Source organism: Aquarana catesbeiana, linkage group LG07, assembly GCF_042186555.1.
Source record: "Aquarana catesbeiana isolate 2022-GZ linkage group LG07, ASM4218655v1, whole genome shotgun sequence".
Classification (NCBI taxonomy): domain Eukaryota; kingdom Metazoa; phylum Chordata; class Amphibia; order Anura; family Ranidae; genus Aquarana; species Aquarana catesbeiana.
This window is the reverse complement of record NC_133330.1, coordinates 321,425,177-321,452,291: the sequence shown is the minus strand read 5'-3', so window position 1 is coordinate 321,452,291 and position 27,115 is coordinate 321,425,177. Positions and strand designations below refer to the sequence as shown.

The 27,115-nt window shown below is 43.8% G+C and overlaps 1 protein-coding gene across 1 annotated transcript in view; it reads right to left on the bottom strand.

The window, feature by feature from the left end:
• Positions 1–8,557: 8,557 nt before the first annotated feature.
• Positions 8,558–27,115, bottom strand: part of ANKRD13C (ankyrin repeat domain 13C) — a 72,345-nt gene continuing 53,787 nt past the window's right edge. Inside the window, exons 8-13 of the mRNA XM_073593753.1 lie at positions 24,192–24,323; positions 18,049–18,210; positions 15,962–16,041; positions 14,679–14,777; positions 12,008–12,108; positions 8,558–10,194 (exon numbers count right to left, since the gene is read on the bottom strand). Of these exons, the coding sequence (XP_073449854.1) occupies positions 10,064–10,194; positions 12,008–12,108; positions 14,679–14,777; positions 15,962–16,041; positions 18,049–18,210; positions 24,192–24,323 (705 nt within the window). The 3' untranslated portion in view covers positions 8,558–10,063. The remainder of the gene's footprint in view (positions 10,195–12,007; positions 12,109–14,678; positions 14,778–15,961; positions 16,042–18,048; positions 18,211–24,191; positions 24,324–27,115) is intronic.

The window sequence follows — 27,115 nt, the reverse complement described above, 5'->3', positions numbered from 1 at the left end:
GCCGTGTTAATTTTTTTGACTGTATGGTTTGTGTATTCCTCTATCTGTGTGCATGCACTGTGGATTATTTCAAGCTAACTAAGACACAATGCGATTTTAAAATACCTGAATAAATATATTGGGACTTAGGTCTCATCCAAAAAAATCTAGACAAAAGTTAGGCAAGTACCAAGGTAAAAAAAACCCTGAAAACAATACAAAGGCGGAATGTAACGCCATAAAGTGGAAACAGGTTTAAAATTTTACAAAGTTTATTATACAATTTTTAAAATCATCAAACTAGTGTCCTCTCCCAACAAATAAAGGGGGAACTAGACCATACACATACGATACGACATTGTATGTGGTTAGTAAGATATACAAGATTTGAGTGGATTAATCTGGTTTTCTCTGCACGGTTGATGTTTAGAAAAATGGCTTCTTCAGGACCCAGACACCAAATGGATTAAGGTTTAACCAGTCAGATCATGTCAGCAGGTCAACCAAAATGTCTAATGCGGGCCTAGGCACACACCTGCACGGGACAGACTAACAGCACTAGCGGTGAAATGAAGCGGTAGTTTGAGTTGTAAACATAGCATTGGGACCAAGGGTGACATAATACATAAAATCCAGGGAGTCCCTTAGAATAATAGTATAAACTGTGAAGAGCTTCAATATATAGCTGCACTATATTGGGGTACAATCCACCGCAGGTCACGTAGGATCATCCATATTTCACTTGGTATGCCCTCTGATCAATACCTCTCCAGATTCGCGACAAGCACGCGTGTTGATCAAATGCTGCCTTTGTAGGGTTCAGGGGTTTTTATCCCTGTATTTGCCTAATTTAAAATACCTGAGTGTGCATATATTTGTAACTGGTGCAACCTAAGACAAAATGGGTGTAGGTGTGGTATATTATTAAAATTCAGTGGTTGTTAACTTCAAATGTGGTCCCAGACATGTCTGGAGGGTCACACAGTAGCGCTGTTTTTGTGAATCTTCTTAAGCAATTGACCTCTGAAAGATTTAACCCCCTTCATGACCAGGCCATTTTTTGAGATACGGCACTGCGTTACTTTAACTGACAATTGCACGATCATGCCACGCTGTGCCCTCCCAGTAATTTTTCTTTCCTCTAGTCATCTTCCAGGATGGCATAACCTGAGAGATGACGGGACCACCTGAAAGGAAACACAATCAACTACGAGGTTAAAATGCCCCTCCCTTCCCCCTGCACCCTCAGTTCTTGATTGTGTTTCCCAGCAGCGAAATGTTTGCTGTTTTTTTTATAGACCTGAAGCTAGTAGCGGATGGTTGTCCCCCCCCCCGGGAGCTGGACACCAAAGCCGGGGAGGGCTGCGGGTCCAGCCAGGGTCTAGTCCCTTCTCAGGGGGCCTCCAATGGCCGGGGGAGAGGTTCATCCCCGGCAAGGAGCCTCCTGGGTACAGAGGGGTATCCCGGAACTCCTGTGAGCACATACCTCATGCCTTTACCTTCCACTCAGTCAAGTACAGGGGTGCTGAAGGAACCGGAGCTTGTGGTGGAGTCAAGGCTGCTGAAGGGGTAGAGTACGTTGGCCCAGGGTGTCCAGTGGTGCTGGGCAGGGCTGTTGGAGGTCTGTCCCATGATGAACGCTGTAATACTCCTTTGTTAGAAGTAAGCGTTCTGGCCAGGTGGAGCAAGATGGCACAGTTTCCGGTCCACGCCAAAATGGTGGCTCCAGAAAGCTAGAGGCCAAATCCCCCTTCTGAGGGCGGTCCTCCAACAAAATGGCGCCGATCACCGGCGTCTGAGGAGCAGACACCACAAAACTCCGGAGAGACAGGCAGAGGACTCATGGTGTTCACTCTTCTTCCTCCCAGATCACCCCCTGGTATGGAACAGGCAAGGAGCTGGTATGGAAAGAGAGGACGACACAGTCACACCCTTAGCCCAGGAAGAAGCCACAGGTGGTGAGTCCTCTTCCGTTTGGAGGGTGGTGGGGTAAGAGGGGTCTTACTTACACCATGGGGGGGCACAGGAGAAAGGACTTGAAGACTAAGTGATGATCTGTCTTTTTGTCTCCTTAGACCCTAGCGGCTCTGCTCAAGGGGTTCACAAGGCTAGGGGGTAAACCCCCTCCCCAAAGACCAAAAAGGTGTGGGAACTGTAATAAAAAGCTCCTACAAGACCATGTTAAACCTTATTGTTATAGGTGCATACATAAACTGTCAAGTAAGGTTGAAACCTCACAGGTTATGAAGGACTTCCTTGCAGTACAATCTGAGATGCTTTCTACCCTCCAATCTCTCAAGACAGTTATAGCACCTAAGGAAGTGCCGAGGTCGGATGATAGAGAAATCCTGTCCTAGAGAAGGCACTTCTTCTCAGGAAGGTATCTCAGACGGGTCAGAAAACCTCACAGAAACCCCCATCCTCTGTCACTTCTGGAGTTGAGGAGTTTGAGGACCCGGAGGAAGACTCGGAGGAGGGGGAGAACAGATTGTGATAGCCAGGATAGTGACAGTCCTAGAGCTAGTAGCCACCTCTTTCCCTTGGAAGACATGGGGCAGTTACTCAGGGCAATTTATGTCTCTGAGGATATCCCAGAGCCTCCGGTTAAGGCGACGGCCCGGGATAAGATGTACAGGGAATTAGGAAAACCCAGGGTATTCCCAGTTCATCAGGCCCTAAAGGAGGTGATTCTGAGAGAGTGGAAAGACCCAGAAAGAAAGGTTCTTAGACTCAAGACTTGGAAGAGAAGGTTTCCCTTTGGAGAGGAAGAAGAGCAGAAGTTTTTCAAGTCCATCAAGTTAGATGCAGCCCTGTCACAGGTCTCTAAGAAATCTGACTTGTCCTTTGAGGACTCGGGCAACTTAAAAGACCAAATGGACAGAAGGGCTGAGACGCTTTTGCGAAGGGCGTGGGATGCCAATGCGGCAGTCATGGCTCCTGCCTTGGTGTCAGCATGCGTGGCAAGAAATGTGGATGCATGGTTAGGCAGGCTCTCCACCCATGTTTCTAGAGGGAGTGATTCTAAGGAAGTCAGATTACCTAGAAATAATAGGTAAGGCTGTGGCATATTTAGCAGATGCAGCAGTGGAATCTGTCAGGAACATGGCTAAATCTGCAGCCCTCCTTAACTCCGCAAGAAGGGCCTTCTGGGTCAAGTCATGGGAAGGGGACCATATGTCTAGATCAGTGTTTCTCAACTCCAGTCCTCAAGGCGCCCCAACAGGTCATGTTTTCAGAATTTCCCTCAGATGAAACAGCTGTGGTAATTACTAAGGCAGTGAAATTAATCAAATCACCTGTGCAAAATAATGGAAATCCTGAAAACATGACCTGTTGGGGCGCCTTGAGGACTGGAGTTGAGAAACACTGGTCTAGATCACGGCTATGCGGATGCCTTTTGAGGGTTCCTCAAAAGGCATCACAGAATGCCAGAGACTTCCCTGAAGCATTCCCCGTGACGTCAGAGGTGGGAGGACAAGGAAGTCGCCGCGCCTCAGAAGAGAAGCGTCACACAGCGGGAGCCTCCCATCATGGTGGATGCGGAGTGGCCCGAGAAGAAGGGAAGAAGACACCGGCGCCACGGAGGAAGATACTGGATGAGAACACCGGAGGAAGAAACCGAAAGAAGATAGAAAAATCATTTAAATAAAGGAATTGTCAAAAAGGGTCTCGTCATTTTTAACTTTTTTTTGTGAAATGGTAGGGGTACTTTTGTACCCCCTTACCATTTCACATAGGGGGGAGGGCCAGGATCTGGGGCTCCCCTTGTTAAAAGGGGGCTTCCAGATTCTGATAAGCCCCCCGCCCGCAGACCCCCACAACCACCGGGCAAGGGTTGTGGGGATGAGGCCCTTGTCCCCATCAACATGGGGACAAGGTGTTTTGGGGGCTACCCCAAAGCACCCTCCCAATGTTGAGAGCATGTGGCCTTGTACGGTTCAGGGGGGGGGGGGGGGGGGCGGGGCGCTCCCTCTTTTCCTGCGAACGGCCAGGTTGCGTGCTCAGATAAGGGTCTGGAATGGATTTTTGGGGGGACCCCACACCATTTTTTTTTTAAATTTTGGCACGGGGTTCCCCTTAAAATCCATACCAGACCTGAAGGGTCTGGTATAGATTTTGAGGGGGACCCCACGCTATTTAAAAAAAAAAAAAAAAAATTTGGCCAGGGTTCCCCTTAATATCCATACCAGACCTGAAGGGCCTGGTATCGAATTTAGGGGGACCCCCAACGTCTTTTTTTAAAATTTTGGTTCGGGGTTCCCCTGTGGGGAATTCCCATGCCGTTTTTATCAATGAACGTTTAGGTGTATTGTCGGACCGGCAATTCATTAATAGCCGCGAGTAGTTTTAAATGACTTTTTTTCCTTTGAAATGTCATTTTGCTGTCAGGCTGTTCCAAACACGGGAAACATGCGCCCCTTTACAGGCATACTATAGACACCCCCCCAGGTACGAAATTTAAAGGAATATTACACTTTTATTGTTTCACTTTAAGCATTATTAACCACTTCATTACCCAGCTATAGACATATGACGTCCACAGATGGGATCTCCCATCCTGGGTGGACGTCATATGACGTCCTGGGATTCCCGGCCGTCTAGGGGGCGGGGGCGCGCGCGCCTGCCGCGTTGCTCGGGACCCGATGCGTGTGCCCGGCAGCCGCGATGTCCGTCGGGCACCCGCGATTGCCCGTTAACCAGGCCGGCATGTGGATCTGTGTGTGTAAACACACAGATCCACAGCCTGTCATCTCTGAGGAGAGCGATCTGTGTTCCCAGAACGGAGGAACACTGATCGGTCTCCTCCCCTTGAGCGTCCCCTCCCCCTTCAGTTAGAATCATTCCCTAGGAAACATACTTAACCCCTCCCCGCCCCCTAGTGGTTAACCCCTTCACTGCCTGTCACATTTACACAGTAATCAATGCAATTTTATAGCATTGATCACTGTATAAATGTGAATGGTCCCAAAAATGTGTCAAAAGTGTCCGATGTGTCCGCCATAATGTTGCAGTCACGAAAAAAAATTGCGATCGCCGCTAAAAAAATAAAAAAAATTTTTTTTTTTTTTAAAAAATGCCATAAATCTATCCCGCATTTTGTAGACGCTATAACTTTTGCGCAAATCAATATACGCTTATTGCGATTTTTTTTACCAAAAATATGTAGAAGAATACGGATCGGCCGAAACTGAGGAAAAAATTTGTTTTTCAAAAAAAATTGGGATATTTATTATAGCAAAAAGTAAAAAATATTGTGTTTTTTTTCAAAATTGTCGCTCTTCTTTTGTTTATAGCACAAAAAATAAAAACCGCAGAGGCGATCAAATACCACCAAAAGAAAGCTCTATTTGTGGTGAAAAAAGGACGTCAATTTTTTTTGGGTACAACGTCGCACGACCGCGCAGTTGACGTTTAAAGTGCGACAGCGCTAAAAACTAAAAATTGGCCTGGGAAGGAAGGGGGTGAAATTGCCCTGTATTGAACCGGTTAAAATCACTGCTCCCGAAAAAAAACTGCCGTTTTTAAAACCGAACAGGGGGGTGTTCGGCTCATCCCTAGTGACCAGGATATAAAAAAAAAAAAAGTATGTAGTCACAATCCATCACCAAATGTTGCATTTTGACTGAAGCACGATCACCTGTGTATGGTAAAAATGCCTGCTTACCGGCTATATGGGATCTTCTATGACGGAAGGTCGACACATCGAGCCAGGGCCTTTCAATACCGTTCTAATAAAATCCTTCCACAGCCAAAGGTGCAGATCATCCAAATATTGCTTGATCCCCAAAAACATAAAATGCTCCACATAGTGTAAAATCTTAAAGTGGATGTAAACCCAAAAAAACATTTTTTAATTAAGACCCATATCTGTTACAGCAGAGGATGTCATTTCATCTGTGCCCAGTCTTGCCACGAAGAGGTAATCCAGCTCTGAGCAATCCTCTTATCTTTCTTCAGTAAGATAAAAACAGACAGAGAAATAGGTGTCCATTTCTTCCCCTTTGCTGTGACAGGTGCTTTCCTTATCTCATGCAGTGCAAGAGGCATTCTGTGTGCTTCACATCCCCCCTCCTTTTTTCTCCAGCTCTCCCAGGATTGGCTGTTCCACACTTCAGCATGATTGGGCATGCTGAAGTCATGTGGTGACTTTCCTGGATTTTGACTGGATGTTAGGGATCATGGGGCATAACCCACGAGACCAGCAGATGTTCAGTATAAGAAATAATGACCAAGGGGAATGTAGAGGTTGGTGAGGAGTCTGACATCACGACTCCACCCACCAATCCTTGGACAACAGACCCGCCCACAGAATCCAGGGTATTGCAGGGCTCCAAACAGCTAAAGGGGAGCTATTTGACAGGTAAGGATACATGCAGGTGGTATGTATTTCCTTACAGATCAGCACTTTGGAAGTACCGTAATTTAGAAATGATGAGTGGGTTTACAGCCACTTTAAAAAGGTAAATATTATTTAACCTCTTGCCGACCAGCCTCTGTCATTAAACTGTGGCAGGTCGGCACAATCCCTCAAACCGTCGTAGCTGTAGGTCGGTCCCTTTAAGCGGGATAGCAGACGCGCGCCCACTGCACTGCGGGGGTCACGATGACCGCCAGCCACACGTGAACGTGTGCACAAGAGCCAGAACAGGGACATGTGTGTAGACACACAAATCCCTGTTCCGTGAGGAGAGGCAGATCGTGAGTTCCTACTAGCTAGGAACAACGATCTGTCATTTCCTCTTGTCACTCCCATCCCCCTACAGTTAGAACACCCACTAGGGAACACATTTAACCCCTTGATCGCCCCCTAGTGTTAACCTCTTCCTTGGCAGTGACATTTATGCAGTAATCAGTGCATTTTTATAGCACTGACAGCTGTATATTTGCCAATGGTCCCAAAAATGTCAAAAGTGTCTGATCTGTCCACCATGTCAGTAATGTGGGGGGGGGAGCCATAAATCTATCCCCTATTTTGTAGACACTATCAATATACGCTTATTGCGATTTTTTATTACCAAAAATATGTAGACGAATACATATCGGCCTAAACTGAGGGAAAAAAAAAATGGTCTTTTACAGGTATCCTGTCCACTTCCGGGAGCCTCAGCCGCAGATATTTGCGTCACCTCTCAGGCTCCCTCCTCCTTCCCTGGCCATTAGGAGAGAGGACTGGAGCCCCGCGCACACACAGTAGGGTTCCCGGCGTGAAGCCGTAAGCCTACACTGTCGAGTTCCCTTACTCGCAATCGAGGCGGCAGCACCTGACAGCTGATGGAAACATCAGCCGCGGTGCCAACATCGCTGGACTCCAGGACAGGTAAGTGTCCCATTATTAAAAGTCAGCAGCTGCTGGCTTTTAATTTTTGCAGCGGTGGGCAGACGACCTCTTTAATAACAAACTCTTTTACCATACACACAGGTGGTGGTGCTGCAGTCAAGATTCCACATTTGGTGACTACATATATATACTTTATATAATAGTCGCATATGAAGAGGATATTACCTTATTTTATGGTTTTATTTTATGATCCACTTTTTTTTTTTTAATTCCACTGGACTATTTCCTCACAGTATTTTCCACTGGACTTTATGTACCTTTTATTTTTTGCATTCATTTAGTGCATTTATATGTTGTGTCTATATTGGATTTCATGCATAGCGCAACTCTTTACATTTTGAATATAATAGGACTGTGTTTATATCGCACAGAGGAGTTGCAGCTTTCATCATTGGTTTTACAAAGGGTGGTTTGGTTTCATTGTTATTAAGCAGTTTTTCTTTCCTTTTAATAATTTAAATCCTGGTGCCTGTGCAGTTCTTGGCTGTTTGTCTGAAAACAAAATCAGCCTTTGCTGCAGCCTCTGACCTTGTGGCTTACCACAAAGTTACAATGTTGCAGTCTAGCCACAGGGGGAGAGGTGACTCAGGAAATGCTCTCTTGACCGCAGCAGACCAGCATCATTATCGCAGCCTAAGCAGAGCAACTGACTGGAGCTCAAAAACGGCTTTTTATGATACAAATACTATTGCTGCATATTGAGATGTCTGAGGTGGCAGCTGGTGCTCATTTGTTTGGGTGGGGGGGGGTGGCAAACAAACCTGCCGCCCCCTGATCAATTGTCGCTGCATTCGCCCACCAGCCCCACACTTACCCCATTCAGGTAGGTCTTGGCCTCCCCCCGAGTAGTCGCTTCTCCTCTTGGCCAATCAAGTTTTCAGGACCCACTTCCTGATTGGCCGGGAGGAGAAGCAGGAAGACATTAGGGAATATTAATTTGCTAATGCCATACAAGTGGGTGGGCTCGGGGGACAGTGCGCTGTGCCCCCGAGCCCATCCTTTTTTTAAGCCAATTAGAGCCTCTGGCTCTAATCACGTGCTAAAAAAAAAAAAAAAAAAAAAAAAAAACACCTCCATTGAAATCCATGCGTCCGGCGCTCTGCATGGAGATTAGGGCCCAGGCGGATGGATTGGGGGGGCGCGCGTCCCTTATGGAGGGGCCACCACTGGATGTCTGCACGAATGTCTTTCTAAAACAAACTTGAAAAAAATCTAGAGAAACAATACACACAAACCGAATAAAACAGATTGATCTTTGTTTAATTAAACCAGTACTAGGTGTGGTTTCAGCAAGAAATGGTTATCATTAACTCATTTACTAGTTACAAAACAAACAGCAAAAAACAAAAAAAGTATGACAAAGTGTACATCTTCCAGTAAAAATCTCTGCAGTGATGGGGGATCGGGGACAACCTTCAATGCGGCGGGGGGGGGGTAAAGGACTCTTCGTTCCCTTTCAGTAAAAAGCAACATTTTGGAAGACCTGACTTGTGAGCCTGAAAATCTGCTTCATATTACCCAGGGTGCACCGAGTGAGATACACATATTATATGTCCATTATAAAGGTTTCCATCCCAGCAAGGTCACAGATCTTACTGGAAACCACACGGAAAAAATTCCCATCAACATACAGTACCATTGGCGGCATTTTTTTTCCTTTTGTAATTATTTTATGATAAAATGCAGTCCTTTTAAAAGAAAAGCAAAAAATTGCTTACAGGGAATTTTTGTTTTCATTTACAAAATTCCCAACAAGATGATCAATATTGCAATATTTAAAAACAGGTTAGGAGGTTGTCTAGTAAAAGACTTTTTTTTTTTTTTTTACACAAGCGTGTTCTGTCCCTTTTAATAGACCTTTAAAAAGCCCCTTTAAAGCTTGTTTGACTAGCTGCTGCATGATAGCGGTTACCCCCCTCCAGAGACCGTCTGGCTTCTGAAACAAATTAATATAACCCTTTCCAGCATATTAGGATAACAATCTATGTACTGCTCAAAAATCAATTCAATGCAGCCTTTAATGGTGACACATGCATCCCAGGTAGTTATGAGGGGGGGGGGGGGGGGGGGGGGGAATAAAAAATTAAAAAAAAAACACCAGATGCTTCTGCCAATAAAAAGGTCAATTACCTTACAAAAAAAAAAAAAAAAAAGAAAGAAAAAAAGTTAAATAAAAAATGTCAATGTGTTAAAAAATAAAAATTGCACCCACCCTGGAGCAAAGCCTCTGGCCTCCCCTGTGAGTGTGATGGTCTGCACTGATGTATTCAGTCAATATTTTTAAGTAGACTACAGAAGGACACACCTTCTATTTTATATATATATATATATATCCAGCAAACAGGAATCTATACATAATATTACATAAAGCATAATTTATGGAAAAGATATTATTTAAAAGTTCACCCTAAAATATAAGGTGGAATTATACAAGATTTGAGTGTCAAAAAAGTCCTTGAACACAACTGGATGATCCGCTGCTGCAGTGAGGAATTAAACTGAGAAAAAAAAAGGAAAGTGTAAGGAAGGGTGGGGGTTATTGAGATTGTCCCATAATGCCCCTGGCTTGCCGGACTGTGCAGCTGGTTATCGATCCTAGAGGTAATGGATCACAGATTACGATCGATCAGAAACGGTTCGCTTGCAATAGAACACAGATCGCATAGGCTCTGTGTTTTCCCAAAGAATCTCATCCAATTTCTCCCCATATAGAATCTTATTCTACACCCAAATCCTCTATGAGATCTATAAGTCGGGGAAACGGCTTGGATCCTCTTTGTAGTCATCCGGTATCGTAAAGATGGACTCTTCAAATTCTCCATATCGAAACTCTTGAAAAGTTACAGTGGCTGTAATGGTTGGGAATACGGGGATATCTGCCAAAAAAAAAAAAAAAAAAAAAAAAAAAAACACATTATTTGGGAAATTATGTAAAATATGCCAGAAATGTTTGGACACCTGACCATTACACACCCGTTATATGGCTCAGTATAGTAGACCGTCCCTCTAAATTGAGTTCAGGTGTATATGGTCAAGGTAACTGTTAATGCAACAAATACATTTCAAGCAATTATGAGTTTCCAACCTTGTAGGAAGAGTTTACTGACCCTAGGTTCACACCTATGCGTTTTGCAGTTTAAACGGTCCATTTAACATGGTTTCCTATGGTACACGTTCACGTCTATGCGTTTTTCAGCCGCTGCGTATTTGGAAAGGACCGGGGACTTTTTTTCCCCACAGCAGATTGCGTTAAGCGAGTAATAGACTTCAATGGACCCGCACCAAAAACGCAAGAGTCTCCATAACACATTGTATAGCTGGTTGTTAAAGGGGTTGTAAAGATTTTAATTTTTTTTAAATAACATGGTATAATTACCTCCTCTGTGCAAGGGTTTAGCACAGAGTGGCCCCGATCCTCCTATTCTGGTGTCCCCCCCACAGCACTCCTGGCTCCTCCCATTGCGTGCCCCCTCAGAGACCCCCTTTCCATGGAATGCATTAAGGTGAAAAACCTTGAGGGTTTACAACCCCTTTATGAAACGGGCTGGGAAGATGGCCGCCGCGTCCTTACCAAACCAATGAGTCAGCGTGCTTCCCCGGACCAGCGAGTGTGTGTGTGTGTGTGTGTGTGTGTGTGTGTGTGTGTGTGTGTGTGTGTGTGTGTGGTGGGGTGGGGTGTGGTGGGGTGGGGTGGGGTGTGGTGGGGTGGGGTGGGGTGTGGTGGGGTGGGGTGGGGTGTGGTGGGGTGGGGTGGGGTGGGGTGGGGTGTTTCTGTCTCACTGGCCTCTTCCCCATAACTCTGGCCGGTGGTTGTGAGAGTCTGCGGGCGGGGGGGGGGGGGGTCTTATCGGAATCTAGAAGCCCCCCAGATCCCACACCTACCCATTCACCAAAAAAAAAAGTGTAAAAAGTGAAGACACTACACAAGTTTGACAATTCCTTTATTAAAAAATAAAACAACAATGTCCCCGATGTAGACCCATCGTCAATCACGCCGTCTGCCGCACCTGAAAAAGAAAAAAACTCCGCTTGCGCCGAAGGCTCCTGTGATCCGCCTGCTTCGCCATGTGACAGTTCTGAAACAGCTAAGGAGCGGAGAAACCGCTGGTGACATTAATCGGTGCATGCTGGGTCACCAACGTCACAGGGGGGAGGTGCCACCAGGTGACATCGCTGGGTGGCTCCAACTCTTACCTATTTAAGAAGCCGCTTGCAATGGGGGCACTTTGTGCAGGTTCAATCTCGAGACACACAGTGCCCCGCCACCCGCACTCTGGTCACAGGATTTGATTGACAACGGCAGGAACCAATGACTCCCGCTACTGCCAAGCATTCTGTGAGAAGAGGATAGAGACACAAGCAGCACTGCTGCAGATGGGCACATCGCTGGGTTAAGATCAAACTCAGGTAAGTATTTAAGAAAGGGGGGCACGGATGTTAAAAGGTTATCTACATTAATGCAGCGAAGGCAAGGAAAAAAAAAAAAAAAAAAAAAAAAAAAAAAAAAAAAAATTTACCTTTACAGCCAATTTATGTCAACCTTAATTCAACCTGAAAAATGCATTTCAATTAATGATATGATGCCCCCTCCCCCACCACCCCCAAACAACCACTTTGTCCAAACAACCCATTGTCGTATATATTTAACTTTCTATTCTGTCAGTGTCACAAACTACTAACATTACGTACCTAATTTTACAGGGAAACCTGGAGGAAGCTTCATCTGTACAAATTCTCGAAGTTTATTAAAGTGCTTGAAAGGTGCAATTACTTCTAGAACATTCAGCAGTCTGTAAGAAAAGGAAATATTTTACTTGTGTTTATATAGACCCCAAAATGTGTACAACCGAATCTGCAATCTCAATGAGGAGAAGGAACCAATAAAAGATAGATAGATCCCAAGGGCTTATACTGCCAGAATTTCACTTTTTCCCTCTTCTCCTTTAACCACTTAACACCCCCCCCCCCCCCCCCCCCCCCCCGTCCTTCCTAACAAGGGCATTTTTTGCGATACGGCATTGCATTACTTTAATGGACAATTGAACGGTCGTGCGACGCTGTACACAAATAAAACGTTTGCCCTTTTTTCTACAAATAGAGCTTTCTTTTGAGGGTATTTGATCACCTCTGCATTTTTTTATTTTTTGCGCTATAAACAAAAAAAAAGACACTATATACATACACACACACACACACACACACACACATTTTTACCTTGCTATAAAACATATCCAATTAAAAAAAAAAAAATAAAATCAAATTACTTCAATTCAGGTCAATATGTATTCTGCTACATATTTTTGGTAAAAATAAAAAACCTAATAAGCGTATATTGATTGGTTTACACAAAAGTTATAGTGTCTACAAACGATGGGATTTTATTTATTTATTTTTACTAGTAATAGCGGCGATCAGCGCCTTCTAGTGGGACTGCGATATTGCAGTGGACAAATCGGACACCTGACTGACACTTGACACTTTTTGGAGACCAGCGACACTAATACAGTGATCGGTGCTAAAAAAAATTGCACTGACACTGGCACAGAAGGGGTTAACATCAGAAGCGATCAAAGGGTTAAATGTGTTCCTAGGGAGTGCTTACTAACTGTGTGGGAGGTGCTTTGACTGGGGGAAGATAAAGATCCATTTTCCTGCTTGGCAGAAACACAGGATCAGTACATTCCCCTCACAGCACGGCGATATGCCTTGTTTACATACACAGACCGCAGTTCTGCCTGTTCCCTGAACGATCGATGGGTCCCATCCGCCAGACCCACTGACTGGCTCCCACTGTGTCCAATCACAGCAGGTCACCGGCGGAGCACGTGCGCCCCAGACACAGAAGTGTCAGATCATGTATTAGATACGTGATCTGGCACAGAGCGGCGGACCTGCCGCAGTATATGTGTGGGGCGGTCCGCAAGCGGTTAATAAAGTTTTTAGGACAACCTAGCAAATCTTCCTACACCAACATTACAGCTGAAGTTTAATCTGCATATATTTTGCCTTCCCTGGTTCCTCCTTCCCCCACCACCTCCATCTTTTCAAGAGCCCTCAGCCCTGATGTAAGCAGTGGGGTGGCTCTTGTGAGGAGTTATACAAATCTCAAATCTTAATGGGTGGATGTCAGTCTGGAGGAGTGGGTATTCCTAGGCCAGGGGTGGGCAAATTGTGGCCCACCAGCAGTTGCTGAACTTTCAGTCCCATCATGCCTCTGGGATTCATGCTTGTTGTCAGTCAGTCTTGCAATGCCTCATGGGACAAAGTTCCACAACAGCTGGAGGGTGGCAGTTTGCCCACCCCTGTCCTAGGAAAACACGTTATGCTGAGCCTTCATGATCGAAAGAACTGAAATCCAATGATTAAAAAGGGGTGGGCCAGGGACAGTCAGGCTGGGGAGGAAAAGTTTAGATGTTGGACATGCTCCAGCCAGGAAGAAAAAAAAAAAAAAAAAAAGGTGTGCTCTGAATTACCGTGAGAAGCTTCAAGTGTGCAGTGAAATCAAGCCAAGCCAACCACTTCAACACTGGACACTTTCACCCCCTTCCGGCCCAGGTCAATTTTCAGCACACCGTTGCACTTTGAGTGATGATAACGAGTGGGTGGCTCGGTCTCGACCGGCAGCACAGCATTTGATTGACAGCAGCAGGACTGAATAGCTCCTGCTGTGATCAATCTGCCCAGATAGGAGGTAGACAGCGGTGAGAGCTGCTGCTCTTGTGCACATCGCTGGATTGGATCGGGCTCAGGTAAGAAACATAGAATGCATTAAGGTGAAAAACCTTAAAGTGAATGTAAACCCCATTAATGAAATCTGACCTAGGCACATATATATGTAGTATTTACTTATCCCTCTCCAAAGCTCTGAGTGCCATTTCTTTTTGCTGCTCTGTTCCTCCGTTATCAGCAGTCACTTCTGACAAGTTCCCTGAAACAGGAGAGGACAGCAACTGGAAATGTGTCGGGGAGGGTGCTTAGAGGGAGATTAGCAGAGGAGCTGATTTATTCAGACTACAGCTCTGCATGTTCCTTAGTTCCTCTGCCTATGTGGAGGAGGTGTGTGTCCCTTTCCTCCAATCAGCGCTCACACAGTGTAAGCCCAGACTCCACACCTACTGCTGAATGAGGAAACAAAACGTGTAACACCAACTGCACTTTCTAAAGAATGTAGAAAGGGAAAGGCAGAAGATACACAGGTAAAACTTATGTAGGAAGATTGGTTTCATCTCTGCGTATCATCTGAGGCTGTTAACGTCACTGGGTATAGGAGAGGGTTTACATCCACTTTAAGGCTTTAGAACCATTTACACTTACAGATAGCAATGAAGAAAATGCTGCACCGGAATAAAAGGGCACTTACGATTCAATTCCTAGTGGGAAGTCCTGGCTCACAGCAATTGTTGCTTTGAAGGTTTTCTTGTTCTCTTTGCAGACAAGCTCTCTTCCAAGATGGGGAGCCCTAAAATATAAGAGAGCAAAAATATACACACAGTGCTGAATAGCAATATATTTACAAAACGATTGCAGAGTTTCTGGGTACTTAAGTATTTCCAGAAAAAGTCCATGCCTCCCTAGTAGAATCAAAATATCTGTCTCCAGCAAAGGGCCTGATTTTACAATGCAAATGGCAAGGACCAGGTAGAACAACAAAATACTTATTATTCTGTTTTCTATATATTATCAAAATTTTAATAAAAAAAAAAAAAAAAAAAAAAAAAAAAAAAAAAGTGTACAAGCTGTGGTCATCAATACTCTTGTTCATTAGTGAGTCACGAACAAGGGTGCATCCACTGAAGTTACCTGAAACCTATTTATTTTGATCCAAGTCAGGGACACACCACATAATCAAGAGTAAAATGATCACAGTACCTGAGCATACAGCCTAAAAATTCAACAGTTGAGCAGGATAAACGGGGGATCACCAGTCTCTACTCCCATAAGTGACATCAGAGTGTCAAATGAGAGTGGTATCAAGCAAGTTAAAAGCGGTAATAAAGGCTTTTTTTTTTCTTGAAATAACAAACATGTTATACTTACATGCTCTGTGAAATAGAATTACACAAAGCGCCCCTGAACGTCCTCTTCTGGGGTCCCCAGCCTGTGCTCAGCTCCTCCTCTTCAGTTTCTACCACCATAACAAGCGCTTGTTATAGGGACAGATGTGTGAGCGAGCTCCCGAGCAGGGTTTTGTACATGCATAGACATACATACATACATACACACACACACACACACACACACACACACACACACACACACACACACACACACACACACACACACAGTGTGGCTCGGCCCTGCCCCCAGGATTTGATTGACAGCAGCAGGAGCCAATGGCTTCCCGCTGTTGCTTCTCTGTCCTGTGAATGCAGGGAGAAAGGAGAGAGCAACTATAGAGGAGCACAGCCCCCCCGATCGAATGATTCAGGTAATATTAGGGGGGTTAGGGGTTTGCCATACTGCTGCTGGGACATTTTTTACCTTTTTATAGGTAATGCATTAAGGTAAGGAAAGGTCTTGGTTTTAGAACCATTTTAAAAAGGTTTAGGAAGAGGTTTAAAAAGGAAAGAAAAAAAAAAATAAAGTAAGTTAAACTGAGCTAAACTTTGAGAAAAAAAAAACCCTTTAAGAACCAAAACTTACTTTCCACTTTCTGCAGACATGTACTCTTCCCAGGTAATTGTGTTCGGGGGAGGCGAGGGCAGCGACGGTCTCCGTACAGGCTGTAAATGAGAGAATACATGTTTTACTGTCCATAAATCACTCAATGGCATATCCCTAGGAGTGTCGCTTTTTCCGATAATCCAGGAACTGCAGGGCTTTTCTGTAACCACTTGCTGTGCGCCAGATCACTATATACTATATATACTATATATATATGAAAAATCTCCTTTTAAAATGACAAACATGGATTTGCACAGGGCAGCCCAGATACTCCTCCCGGGTCCCTCTTCGGCTCTCCTGGCCCCTCCCTTCTGTCAAGTGCCCCTACAGCAAGCAGCTTGCTAAGGGAGCACCCAAGCCGAGTCACAGCTCCCTGTGTCCATTCGGACAAAGACCTGCAACCCCCCCCCCCCCCTCTCTCTCTCTCTCCTTATTGGCCAACTGACTTTGACAGCAGTGGGAGCCAATGGCGCTGCTGCTGTGTCTCAGCAAATCAGGAGGGAGAGTCTCGGATGATGGGGCTCAGGCAGGGCTTTTTTTCAAGGGGAACTTGGTGGAACTCAGCTCCACCACACCTCTGGCTCAGACCCTTTGGTACCTGCTCACCACAATCACTTGTAAACACAGAAGTCCGGTTTCTGTGTTTACAAGTGACAGCTCTGCACTCTGTATGTAATGCAATCCTGGTATTTAATGCCCCTTTAAGACCCTCCTACTGTTTTTGTGAAATTTGACTGAACACACCCACTATTTTATGTGATTTGGAGAGTGTGTGTGGGGGGAGGGGTTTTGTGGGGCCGTGGTTAAGTTCCAGCACCTATTGTTTAAGAAAAAAAGCCCTGTACTCAGGTAAGTATGAAGAGAGGCTGCTGCACACAGAAGGTTTATTATCCTAATGCATTAAGATAAAAAACCTTCTCATTTTACAACCACTTTAACTGCAGCAGAGAAAAAAAAAATCAGGTCTCATCTACCATCAGACATGGCTCTGTGGTGAAGCAGAGCTGTGTAAATCTCAGGACTGGAAGGAAAAAAAAAAAAAAAAAAAACTTTCCTTCATGTATTTAGTAGTTTACCTGAGTTCAGCTTTAACATCACCCCTGATAATTACAAGCCAGCGATTTTTGAAGTTAATCACTTGCAAAAACTAGAAGTGACAAACTTTCTGAACTCATTAATCCTGATTGCTTAGAAAGGACAGAAAAACTGGAAGTAATGGGATAATCTTTGATCACAGAAGCAAAATCGCGTTGGATGATCAGGACAAATGTCTGCATTCATCCCTTCAACGCCCTAAAGCCTTGTACACACACGATGAAAAACTGGACCACTTTTGAAGTGATCGTACAATAATCTGATCGTTCGTACACGGCTTTCGAGAGCCGATCACAAGAGTTCATCCAAAATTATCTGAAGGAACAAACACAAAAAATGTTCTTGTATGATACCAGAGTGTACGATTTTCATTTAATCAGTACAATATTAGTGCACAAAAAAAAAAAAAAAAAAAAAAAAAAAAAAAAAAAAAATTGGAAGAGCAAGACCACGCATGCTCAGAAACACAACACATCACTTCCAAAGTTCTAGTCTGTTGTATGAATTTTCCTAAGCCTAAATAACCTCTTCACTTTCGATATAAGACTAGCATGCAAAAAAAAAAAAAAAAAACCCCAAAAAACAACCACACAGACTATCATTAGTCTGATATTCTCACGTGTACGAGGCTTTAGAGCAGGGATATGCAATTAGCGGACCTCCAGCTGTTGCAAAACTACAAGTCCCATCATGCCTCTGCCTCTGGGTGTCATGCCTATGGCTGTCAGAGTTTTGCTATGCCTCATGGGACTTGTAGTTCTGCAACAGCTGGGAGGTCCACTAATTGCATATCCCTGCTTTAGAGTTTCCTTCATCTCATAGGTATACTTTAGCAGGATAAAAATTTCTTGCTGACCTCTAGTAGCCATCAGATAAACCTGGTTTACCATTCTGCTATGTCTGCGCTATGATGTGACAGCTAGAAAGTGTGATCTCCAATGAATGACGGCAGGCAGCCAACATACACCTACCTCAAAGTTCTGCTCCATCAGGCTCCCCCCTTTGCTCAGGCTCTCCATGATGGCTTTATTTCGCAGAATGTCTTCTTCACTGAGGTGCTCTCTCCTCTTTCTGGACTCTAAGATTAAGCCATTTACTAAATAGAAGTCCGCTAAGAAGTTTCCCACACGCTCCTAGAAAAAAAAAAAAAAAAATTAAGGTTACAGCGGTTGCTCTAATTACCGCCAGACAAAAGGTTACCACAGCACAAGGATCTGGGATTTCAAATTTAAAAAGGAGATTGGGCAAATCAGTTTGCCAAGATAAATACTGTGTGAATTTCTGAGTTAAAATAACTCATGGGAGATATTTCTCAGAGCAGGCAAATTCACAAAAAAAAAAAAAAAAATACATAAAATTACTGCATGCGTTAATGTTTTTATTTTGCAGTATCTATAATTATTATTATTATACAGGAGTCAGTTTACACTTTGCACAAAGCTGCACAACATGAGAGCAGACAGTACAGTTACAATACAATTTAAAGTGTTACTAAACCCACAACAGTAAAATCAGTCTGTATATGCAGTAAAGCATGCTGGTTATACTCACTGTGGAACCTAAGGGGTTAATGCTCTGCATTGTGTATAAAGGCTGCGTGAGCCTGTCTTCTCTGATCCTCCCCTTTTTTCAACTGACTCCAATCCATCTCGTGATAGAACAGAGCATTAGGAGTCACTCTGCACATGCTCAGTTTAGTGTGTATTGCTAAAGAGTGTATTTTTTTTTTGGGAGGGTGCATGTGATCAGCACAGGGCCAATCAGCACTGTCCAGACAGAGGGTTAGGGGAGAATGAAAACTCTTCCTACAAGCTTTAAGCAGAGACTGATACAAGTCACAAGACTGCTATATACTGTAGATGAGAAAAGGTTTTTATTTACTAAAATAATTGCATTTCCATGTTCTGTGTATTGTGGGAAACCAGATATAGTGAATGCAGGTTCTGGTTTTAGTAACACTTTAATACAGGAGGAATATGCTTGTTAGAGCTCAATTTACACCTTACTTTACCGTAGAGTAGATTGTACCTCTGGCCACAACGGGAAGTGAAACATTTAGCAGAGGTTTTACTGTGAAAGTTCCAGCTCAAGGATGCTGGTCCATAAGACAGAGCACTGTTCAGCCCCGCCCCACTGGCGGTGATTGGCAGCAGTGAGAGCTAATGGCTCCTGCATGTCAGGCAATCAGGAGAGAGAGACCCGGGTGAGCCTTGTGTCTCGTGCACATCACAGGATCGAGATCAGGCTCAGTTAAGTATTGAGGGGGCTGAGGGGGGAGCTGAATAGAATGCATAAAAGGTAACACATGTTAAGCCTTTACAACCACTTTAAGTGGTCAGCCGGCTACTACATAGTTACATAATTAGTCTGGTTGAAACCCCCGCCCCCCCCCAAAAAAAAAAAAAGACACAAGTCCATCTAGTAAAACCAATAAAAAGGGGAAAAAAATAAAAATAATAATTTAATCCTATATACACAGTTGATCCCCCCCACAAAGCAAAGCATGAGCCAATTTGCTCAAGCAGGGGGAAAAAAAAATTCCCAGAGAGGCAATCTGATTTTCCCTGGATCAACTTTACCTATAAATGTCAGTACCCAGTTATATTATGTAGATTTAGGAAAGAATACTGGTCTTTTTTTTAAAGCAATCTACTGAGCTGGCCAGAACCAGTTCTTGATGGAGTCTATTCCACATTTTCACAGCTCTTACTACTGCAGGCTGACAAATTAATGAAAAAAAAAAAAAAAAAGTAGCTGGGACAAAATGGCATGGGGGTCACCCACAATCCATACCAGGCCCTCTGGTATGAACCTCAGGAGGTACCGTGCGAGGATCCCTCCAAATTTCATACCAGATCCCTATTTGAGCATGCAGCCTGGTGGGCCAGGAAGGTTGGGGGGGGGGGGGGGACGACGAGCGTGCAGCAAGCCATGTTTAATAAAGACCTCAGGTAATAGGCGTGTAAACACATGTACGTTTAAACGCATATAGTGTGCACTTTTGGCTGTCAGTGCTTCAAGCAGCTACAGCAATAGCTTCCCCCCCCCCTTCACTTGTGTGCAAGAGGCATTTTAGGAAAAAAGTGCTAATAATATTAAGTTAGTCTTTTATACAGCACAGTTGAAGAACAGACATCCATAACTCCCAAGTTACTAACAAAAACCTGGGGCATGCTGGTGGAGGTTAGTCTTGGCTGGCCTATAGCTTTGTTTGCCAATGTCCTATCCTGTAAGCAGCACTAGAACCAAAAAGGAGAAAGACTACCCATCGGGCTAAATGAAAAAAAAAAAAAAAAAACAACACACACAAAAACTAAAAGAGCTTGGGAGGAGATCCTGTACTAACTATCTGATGTTAGTACAGAGATCACCCCACTGAGCTATTGGCCCACCACCAGAATACACTAGTCAGCGCTCTGTCATTGGCTGAGAGCACTGATCGGATGCCAAAACGGCAGACCTTTTCCTGCCATGCCCCTTCGACAGAAGCTGGACATTCGGCTGCTTTCTGTTGAACTGGCTGACATACACATGGGCCAAATATCAGCCGGTTTCTATTGAGCCGCCCGATATGCAGCCCGTGTGTACGGGGCTTTAGTTATGGTTTCAAATCTCAAAACCAGGACAGCAGATATGAATATGTCCTCAGGTGAAACGAGGACACAGAACTTGAAGCAGTAAAAGTTAATTTAGGGACATCTCCCTATTTGGCCCCAAGTCGCACACAAAAAAAAAAAAAAAAAATTACAATTAGTTCAATTATGCATTTATGAAAAAGGATATTAAAATGCTGCTAGATACTTGCAGACAATTTAGAAAAAGAAGAGCTTTGGGGAAATAATTCTTGCAGTTTAATAAAAAGCAAGCAGTACAGGAAGCTCCAGAACTCCTAAACTAAATAGTGCGGCCACCTTCTCGACTATGCAAGTGACCGGATGTGTGAATCACAAGACTAGCTTAATGTACAAATATTTGGAAGGTAAAACCCCTCACATATATGCATTTCAACTGTGTATGTGGCTGCAGTCTATTGCCCCTATCCAGGGGGGCAGATGCCCCTCTTTCATGAACGATCACACAGCATTAAAGAAACCAATTTTTAACAGTGTAGCTTGCTTGTTTAGAGGATGTTTCAGTTGGATTAAATGGGGCACCATGTTCCCAGCAGCAGGAAAAGTGCTTGTAAATAGTCCAGTACAGATCAGACTTCCTCTCATGCTTTGCATCTTTATCCATCCCTTTATTATAACCAGGGTGAGACTGTCACAGTCGTACTAAAGCTGCCCATACACTGTTCAAACCTGGCCATTTCGTGATGAACCAGCCAAAATTTGCTCAGTGGGTGCCACCTCCCTCCTGACATCCGGCAACTGTCATTTTTGGGCCTCAAGAAATTATATAGGCTGTCATTACATCAGGATTGAGATATATATATATATATTTTCTATCTCTATATCTATCTCTATATCTATATCTATATCTATATCTATATCTATATCTATATCTATATCTATATCTATATCTATATATCTATATCTCTATATATATCTATATCTATATAATATCTATCTATCTCTATATCTCTCTATCTACACACGCACACACAGTGGGGACGGAAAGTATTCAGACCCCCTTAAATTTTTCACTCTGTTATATTGCAGCCATTTGCTAAAATCATTTGAGTTCATTTTTTTTCCTCATTAATGTACACACAGCACCCCATATTGACAGAAAAACACAGAATTGTTGACATTTTTGCAGATTTATTAAAAGAAATAAACTGAAATATCACATGGTCCTAAGTATTCAGACCCTTTGCTGTGACACTCATATTTAATTCAGGTGCTGTCCATTTCTTCTGATCATCCTTGAGATGGTTCTACACCTTCATTTGAGTCCAGCTGTGTTTGATTATACTGATTGGACTTGATTAGGAAAGCCACACACCTGTCTATATAAGACCTTACAGCTCACAGTGCATGTCAGAGCAAATGAGAATCATGAGGTCAAAGGAATTGCCTGAAGAGCTCAGAGACAGAATTGTGGCAAGGCATAGATCTGGCCAAGGTTACAAAAAAAATTTCTGCTGCACTTAAGGTTCCTAAGAGCACAGTGGCCTCCATAATCCTTAAATGGAAGACATTTGGGATGACCAGAACCCTTCCTAGAGCTGGCCGTCCGGCCAAACTGAGCTATCAGGGAGAAGAGCCTCGGTGAGAGAGGTAAAGAAGAACCCAAAGATCACTGTGGCTGAGCTCCAGAGATGCAATCGGGAGATGGGAGAAAGTTGTAGAAAGTCAACCATCACTGCAGCCCTCCACCAGTCGGAGCTTTATGGCAGAGTGGCCCGACGGAAGCCTCTCCTCAGTGCAAGACACATGAAAGCCCGCATGGAGTTTGATAAAAAAAACACCTGAAGGACTCCAAGATGGTGAGAAAGAAGATTCTCTTGTCTGATGAGACCAAGATAGAACTTTCTGGCCTTAATTCTAAGCGGTATGTGTGGAGAAAACCAGGCACTGCTCATCACCTGTCCAATACAGTCCCAACAGTGAAGCATGGTGGTGGCAGCATCATGCTGTGGGGGTGTTTTTCAGCTGCAGGGACAGGACGACTGGTTGCAATCGAGGGAAAGATGAATGCGGACAAGTACAGGGATATCCTGGACGAAAACCTTCTCCAGAGTGCTCAGGACCTCAGACTGGGCCGAAGGTTTACCTTCCAACAAGACAATGACCCTAAGCACACAGCTAAAATAACGAAGCAGTGGCTTCACAACTCCGTGACTGTTCTTGAATGGCCCAGCCAGAGCCCTGACTTAAACCCAATTGAGCATCTCTGGAGAGACCTAAAAATGGCCGTCCACCAACGTTTACCATCCAACCTGACAGAACTGGAGAGGATCTACAAGGAGGAATGGCAGAGGATCCCCAAATCCAGGTGTGAAAAACTTGTTGCACCTTTCCCAAAAAGACTCATGGCTGTATTAGATCAAAAGGGGCTTCTATTAAATACTGAGCAAAGGGTCTGAATACTTAGGACCATGCGATTTTAGTTTTTCTTTAATAAATCTGCAAAAATGTCAACAATTCTGTGTTTTTCTGTCAATATGGGGTGCTGTGTGTACATTAATGAGGAAAAAAATGAACTTAAATGATTTTAGCAAATGGCTGCAATATAACAAAGAGTGGAAAATTTAAGGGGGTCTGAATACTTTCCGTCCCCACTGTGTATCTAGCTGTATGTGTGAAAATTATATATATATATATATACATATACACACATACATATACACACACTATATATATATATATATATATATATATATATATATATATATATATATATATATATATATATATATATATATATATATACACACACACACACACATACACACACACACACACACACACACACCATAGTTTATAGCAGAATAGATTTTGGCCTAAATTCATGAAGAAAGACTTACAAAACTTTACAACAGAAAGGAAAAACTTTTTTTTCTTCAAAACTTTTCAGTTTTAATTTTGTTTATTTACCAAAAAATAAAAAACCCAGTGGTGATTAAACACCACCAAAAGAAAGCTCTATTTATGTGAACAAAATGATAAAAATTTAGTTTGGGTACAGTGTTGCCTGACAATTGTTGTTCCAAGTGTGACAACGCTGAAAATCGGCCTGGGCAGGAAAGGGGTAAAAGTGCCCAGTATTCAAGTGGTTAATCCTATACAGAGTTTGCACTCTGCATCACATTTCCAGCTAATACTACTATCCAGCAAACACTGCAATTGTGTTATCAAAAATAATTCAATTTACCCTATTTTGAATTTTACATAGTCCCAGAACACACACACACAAACATTCAATCCACCAATAGTGGATCTGTAAAGCACTTATAAACACAACAGGCTTTCTACATGTGAGGGCCATCAGGAAGGGTTTCAAGCATCTCTCCAGGAGATGAATTCCAGGACCATCAGATTACAAAGGAAAGATGTGTGCAGACAGTACAATAATATCTGGAGAAAAGCTTCGGTGGAAGGTTCATCTAAGACACATCTGACCACAGTGTGACTTTACAGGATGAGTTTCCCGTATTCCACCAACATACCGTTTTATCCTCCCTGAAGAGCCAGCCAGTTTGGGCACGCTGAAACGAGATGGATTTTGTAGACAAAGTTGCTGAGTAGATATCGCTACTCATTAAAATATCCACCTCCTCTTCTGTCTCCATTTCTGATTCCTATAATGAAAAGGTTTGTCAGCACAGGACATGATGTACCACAAAACACAGCAATGTCGTCACATTATAAAAGGAGTACAAAGACACACAAAGTAGCCAGAATCATGCAATGTCTCTTCTGAAATGAATGCCCCTACCTGCCTGACTGCTGTCTTCTCCAACACTGAACTAAGCTGCGCATGCGCCAGTCCAGTCTTTGTGTGACGGAGTGACTGCCTCCTGCACATGTGCCGGCCAATGAAGACCGGCACACAGGAGAACATTCCGGCACGGGACAGTTGGAAAGGTATTAAAGGATAAGTTTACCTTTGGGAACATGTTACACATATATTCCACCCGTTTTTTAGGATGGAACACGTAACATGATCCCGCTTCTGCAGCCACTGCAGCCTGTGTGAGACAGCAGTACGGGGGAGAAGTTCCCCATACCAGCTGTCACTTTTTGAAAAGAGTGCGGTGCTCTGCCCACACAGCCATATCATTCATTCTCAGAGTTCTGTAAACAAATGAACTACAAATACGGACATCCTTTGCGGCTGTTGGCATGTAGTTCTCAATGAACTACCACAGTGCTGTTGAGCGCTCTGGTTGTCCATTCATTCTTCCTGCCAGTGTGAAACACTGACAGTCTGCAAGAGCCTTGCATGGCACCAATACAACCACCATGCAATACTTTCCAGGCCCAAAAAAATTAAATAAAATTATAGTTAGACTTTTGACCAATATGCAGTTTTAGTTTTAGTCATATTTTACTCCTTTGAATGGTTTTAGTTTTGGGCTTGGTTCTTACTTGTGGGATGCAGGAACCAGAGAACCCTGCAAATCCACTGTGGGTTCCCGCATCGCACAGCAGTTCACACTGCCAAATGCAAACTGCCGGGAGTGTCAATACATTGTTAATGACACCCCCATTTCAGCTCGCATATCGAACTGTCAGTTCAGACATGAATCGCTTGGGTGTGAACATCTGGTGCGGACCAAAAAAAGGGCTCTGTGCGAGTTTGGTCTGAATGCGATATCAGCCATACTATCTGTATGGCTGAAGTCGCACTGCACGGATATGGCATGCGATTTGCACTGCATGTGATCGCGCAGTTTTTTTTCATGAAAATTATATACTGTATTTATTGGCGTATAACACTCACTTTTTCACCATGAAAATTGGGTGCAAATAGTGCGTTACATAGTAGGTGAGGTTGAAAAAAAGATACAAGTCCATCAAGTCCAACCTATGTGTGTGATTATGTGTCAGTATTACCCCTGTATGTTGTGGTCATTCAGGTGCTTATCTAATAGTTTCTTGCAGCTATCAATGCTCCACGCTGAGACCACTGCCTGTGGAAGGGAATTCCACATCCTTGCCGCTCTTACAGTAAAGAACCCTCTACGTAGTTTAAGGTTAAACCTCTTTTCTTCTAATTTTAATGAGTGGCCACGAGTCTTGTTAAACTCTCTTCTGCGAAAAAGTTTTATCCCTATTGTGGGGTCACCAGTCCGGTATTTGTAAATTGAAATCATATCCCCTCTCAAGCGTCTCTTCTCCAGAGAGAATAAGTTCAGTGCTCGCAACCTTTCCTCATAACTAAGATCCTCCAGACCCTTTATTAGCTTTGTTGTCCTTCTTTGTACTTGCTCCATTTCCAGTACATCCTTCCTGAGGACTGGTGCCCAGAACTGGACCGCATACTCTAGGTGCGGCCGGACCAGAGTCTTGTAGAGCGGGAGAATTATCGTTTTATCTCTGGAGTTGATCCCCCTTTTAATTCCAATATTCTGTTTGCTTTGTTAGCAGCAGCTTGGCATTGCATGCCATTGCTGAGCCTATCATCTACTAGGACCCCCAGGTCCTTTTCCATCCTAGATTCCCCCAGAGGTTCTCCCCCCAGTGTATAGATTGCATTCATATTTTTGCCACCCAAATGCATTATTTTACATTTTTCTACATTGAACCTCATTTGCCATGTAGTCGCCCACCCCATTAATTTGTTCAGGTCTTTTTGCAAGGTTTCCACGTCCTGCGGAGAAGTTATTGCCCTGCTTAGCATCGTCTGCAAATACAGAGATTGAACTGTTTATCCCATCCTCCAGGTCGTTTATAAACAAATTAAACAGGATTGGTCCCAGTACAGAACCCTGGGGAACCACTAACCACTCCTGACCATTCTGAGTACTCCCCATTTATCACCACCCTCTCAACTCGCCCTTGTAGCCAGTTTTCAATCCATGTACTCACCCTATGGTGCATGCCAACGGACCTTATTTTGTACAGCAAACGTTTATGGGGAACTGTGTCAAATGCTTTTGCAAAATCCAGATACACCACGTCTACGGGCCTTCCTTTATCTAGATGGCAACTCACCTCCTCATAGAAGGTTAATAGATTGGTTTGGCAAGAACGATTCTTCATGAATCCATGCTGATTACTGCTAATGATACCATTCTTATTACTAAAATCTTGTATATAGTCCCTTATCATCCCCTCCAAGAGTTTACATACTATTGATGTTAGGCTAACTGGTCTGGTGCGTGCGTGTTATACGCCAATACTTCAGTTTTAGCTGCCTCGGAGGGGGGGCAGGACGAGCACCGTCAGATTACATACAGTGAGAATCTCCTGTTTACTTGGCGGCCTCTATAATAGGAACTCCTGTCTCCTGGGCCGCCATTGGACCACTGTTCTGTCTATCATAGGAGATTCTCACTGTATGTAATCTGTCGTCGCTCATCCTGCCCCCCTCCCTGTCCCCTCTGGGCTGCAGATGGGCATCGATCAGGCTGCACTGATGGCAATG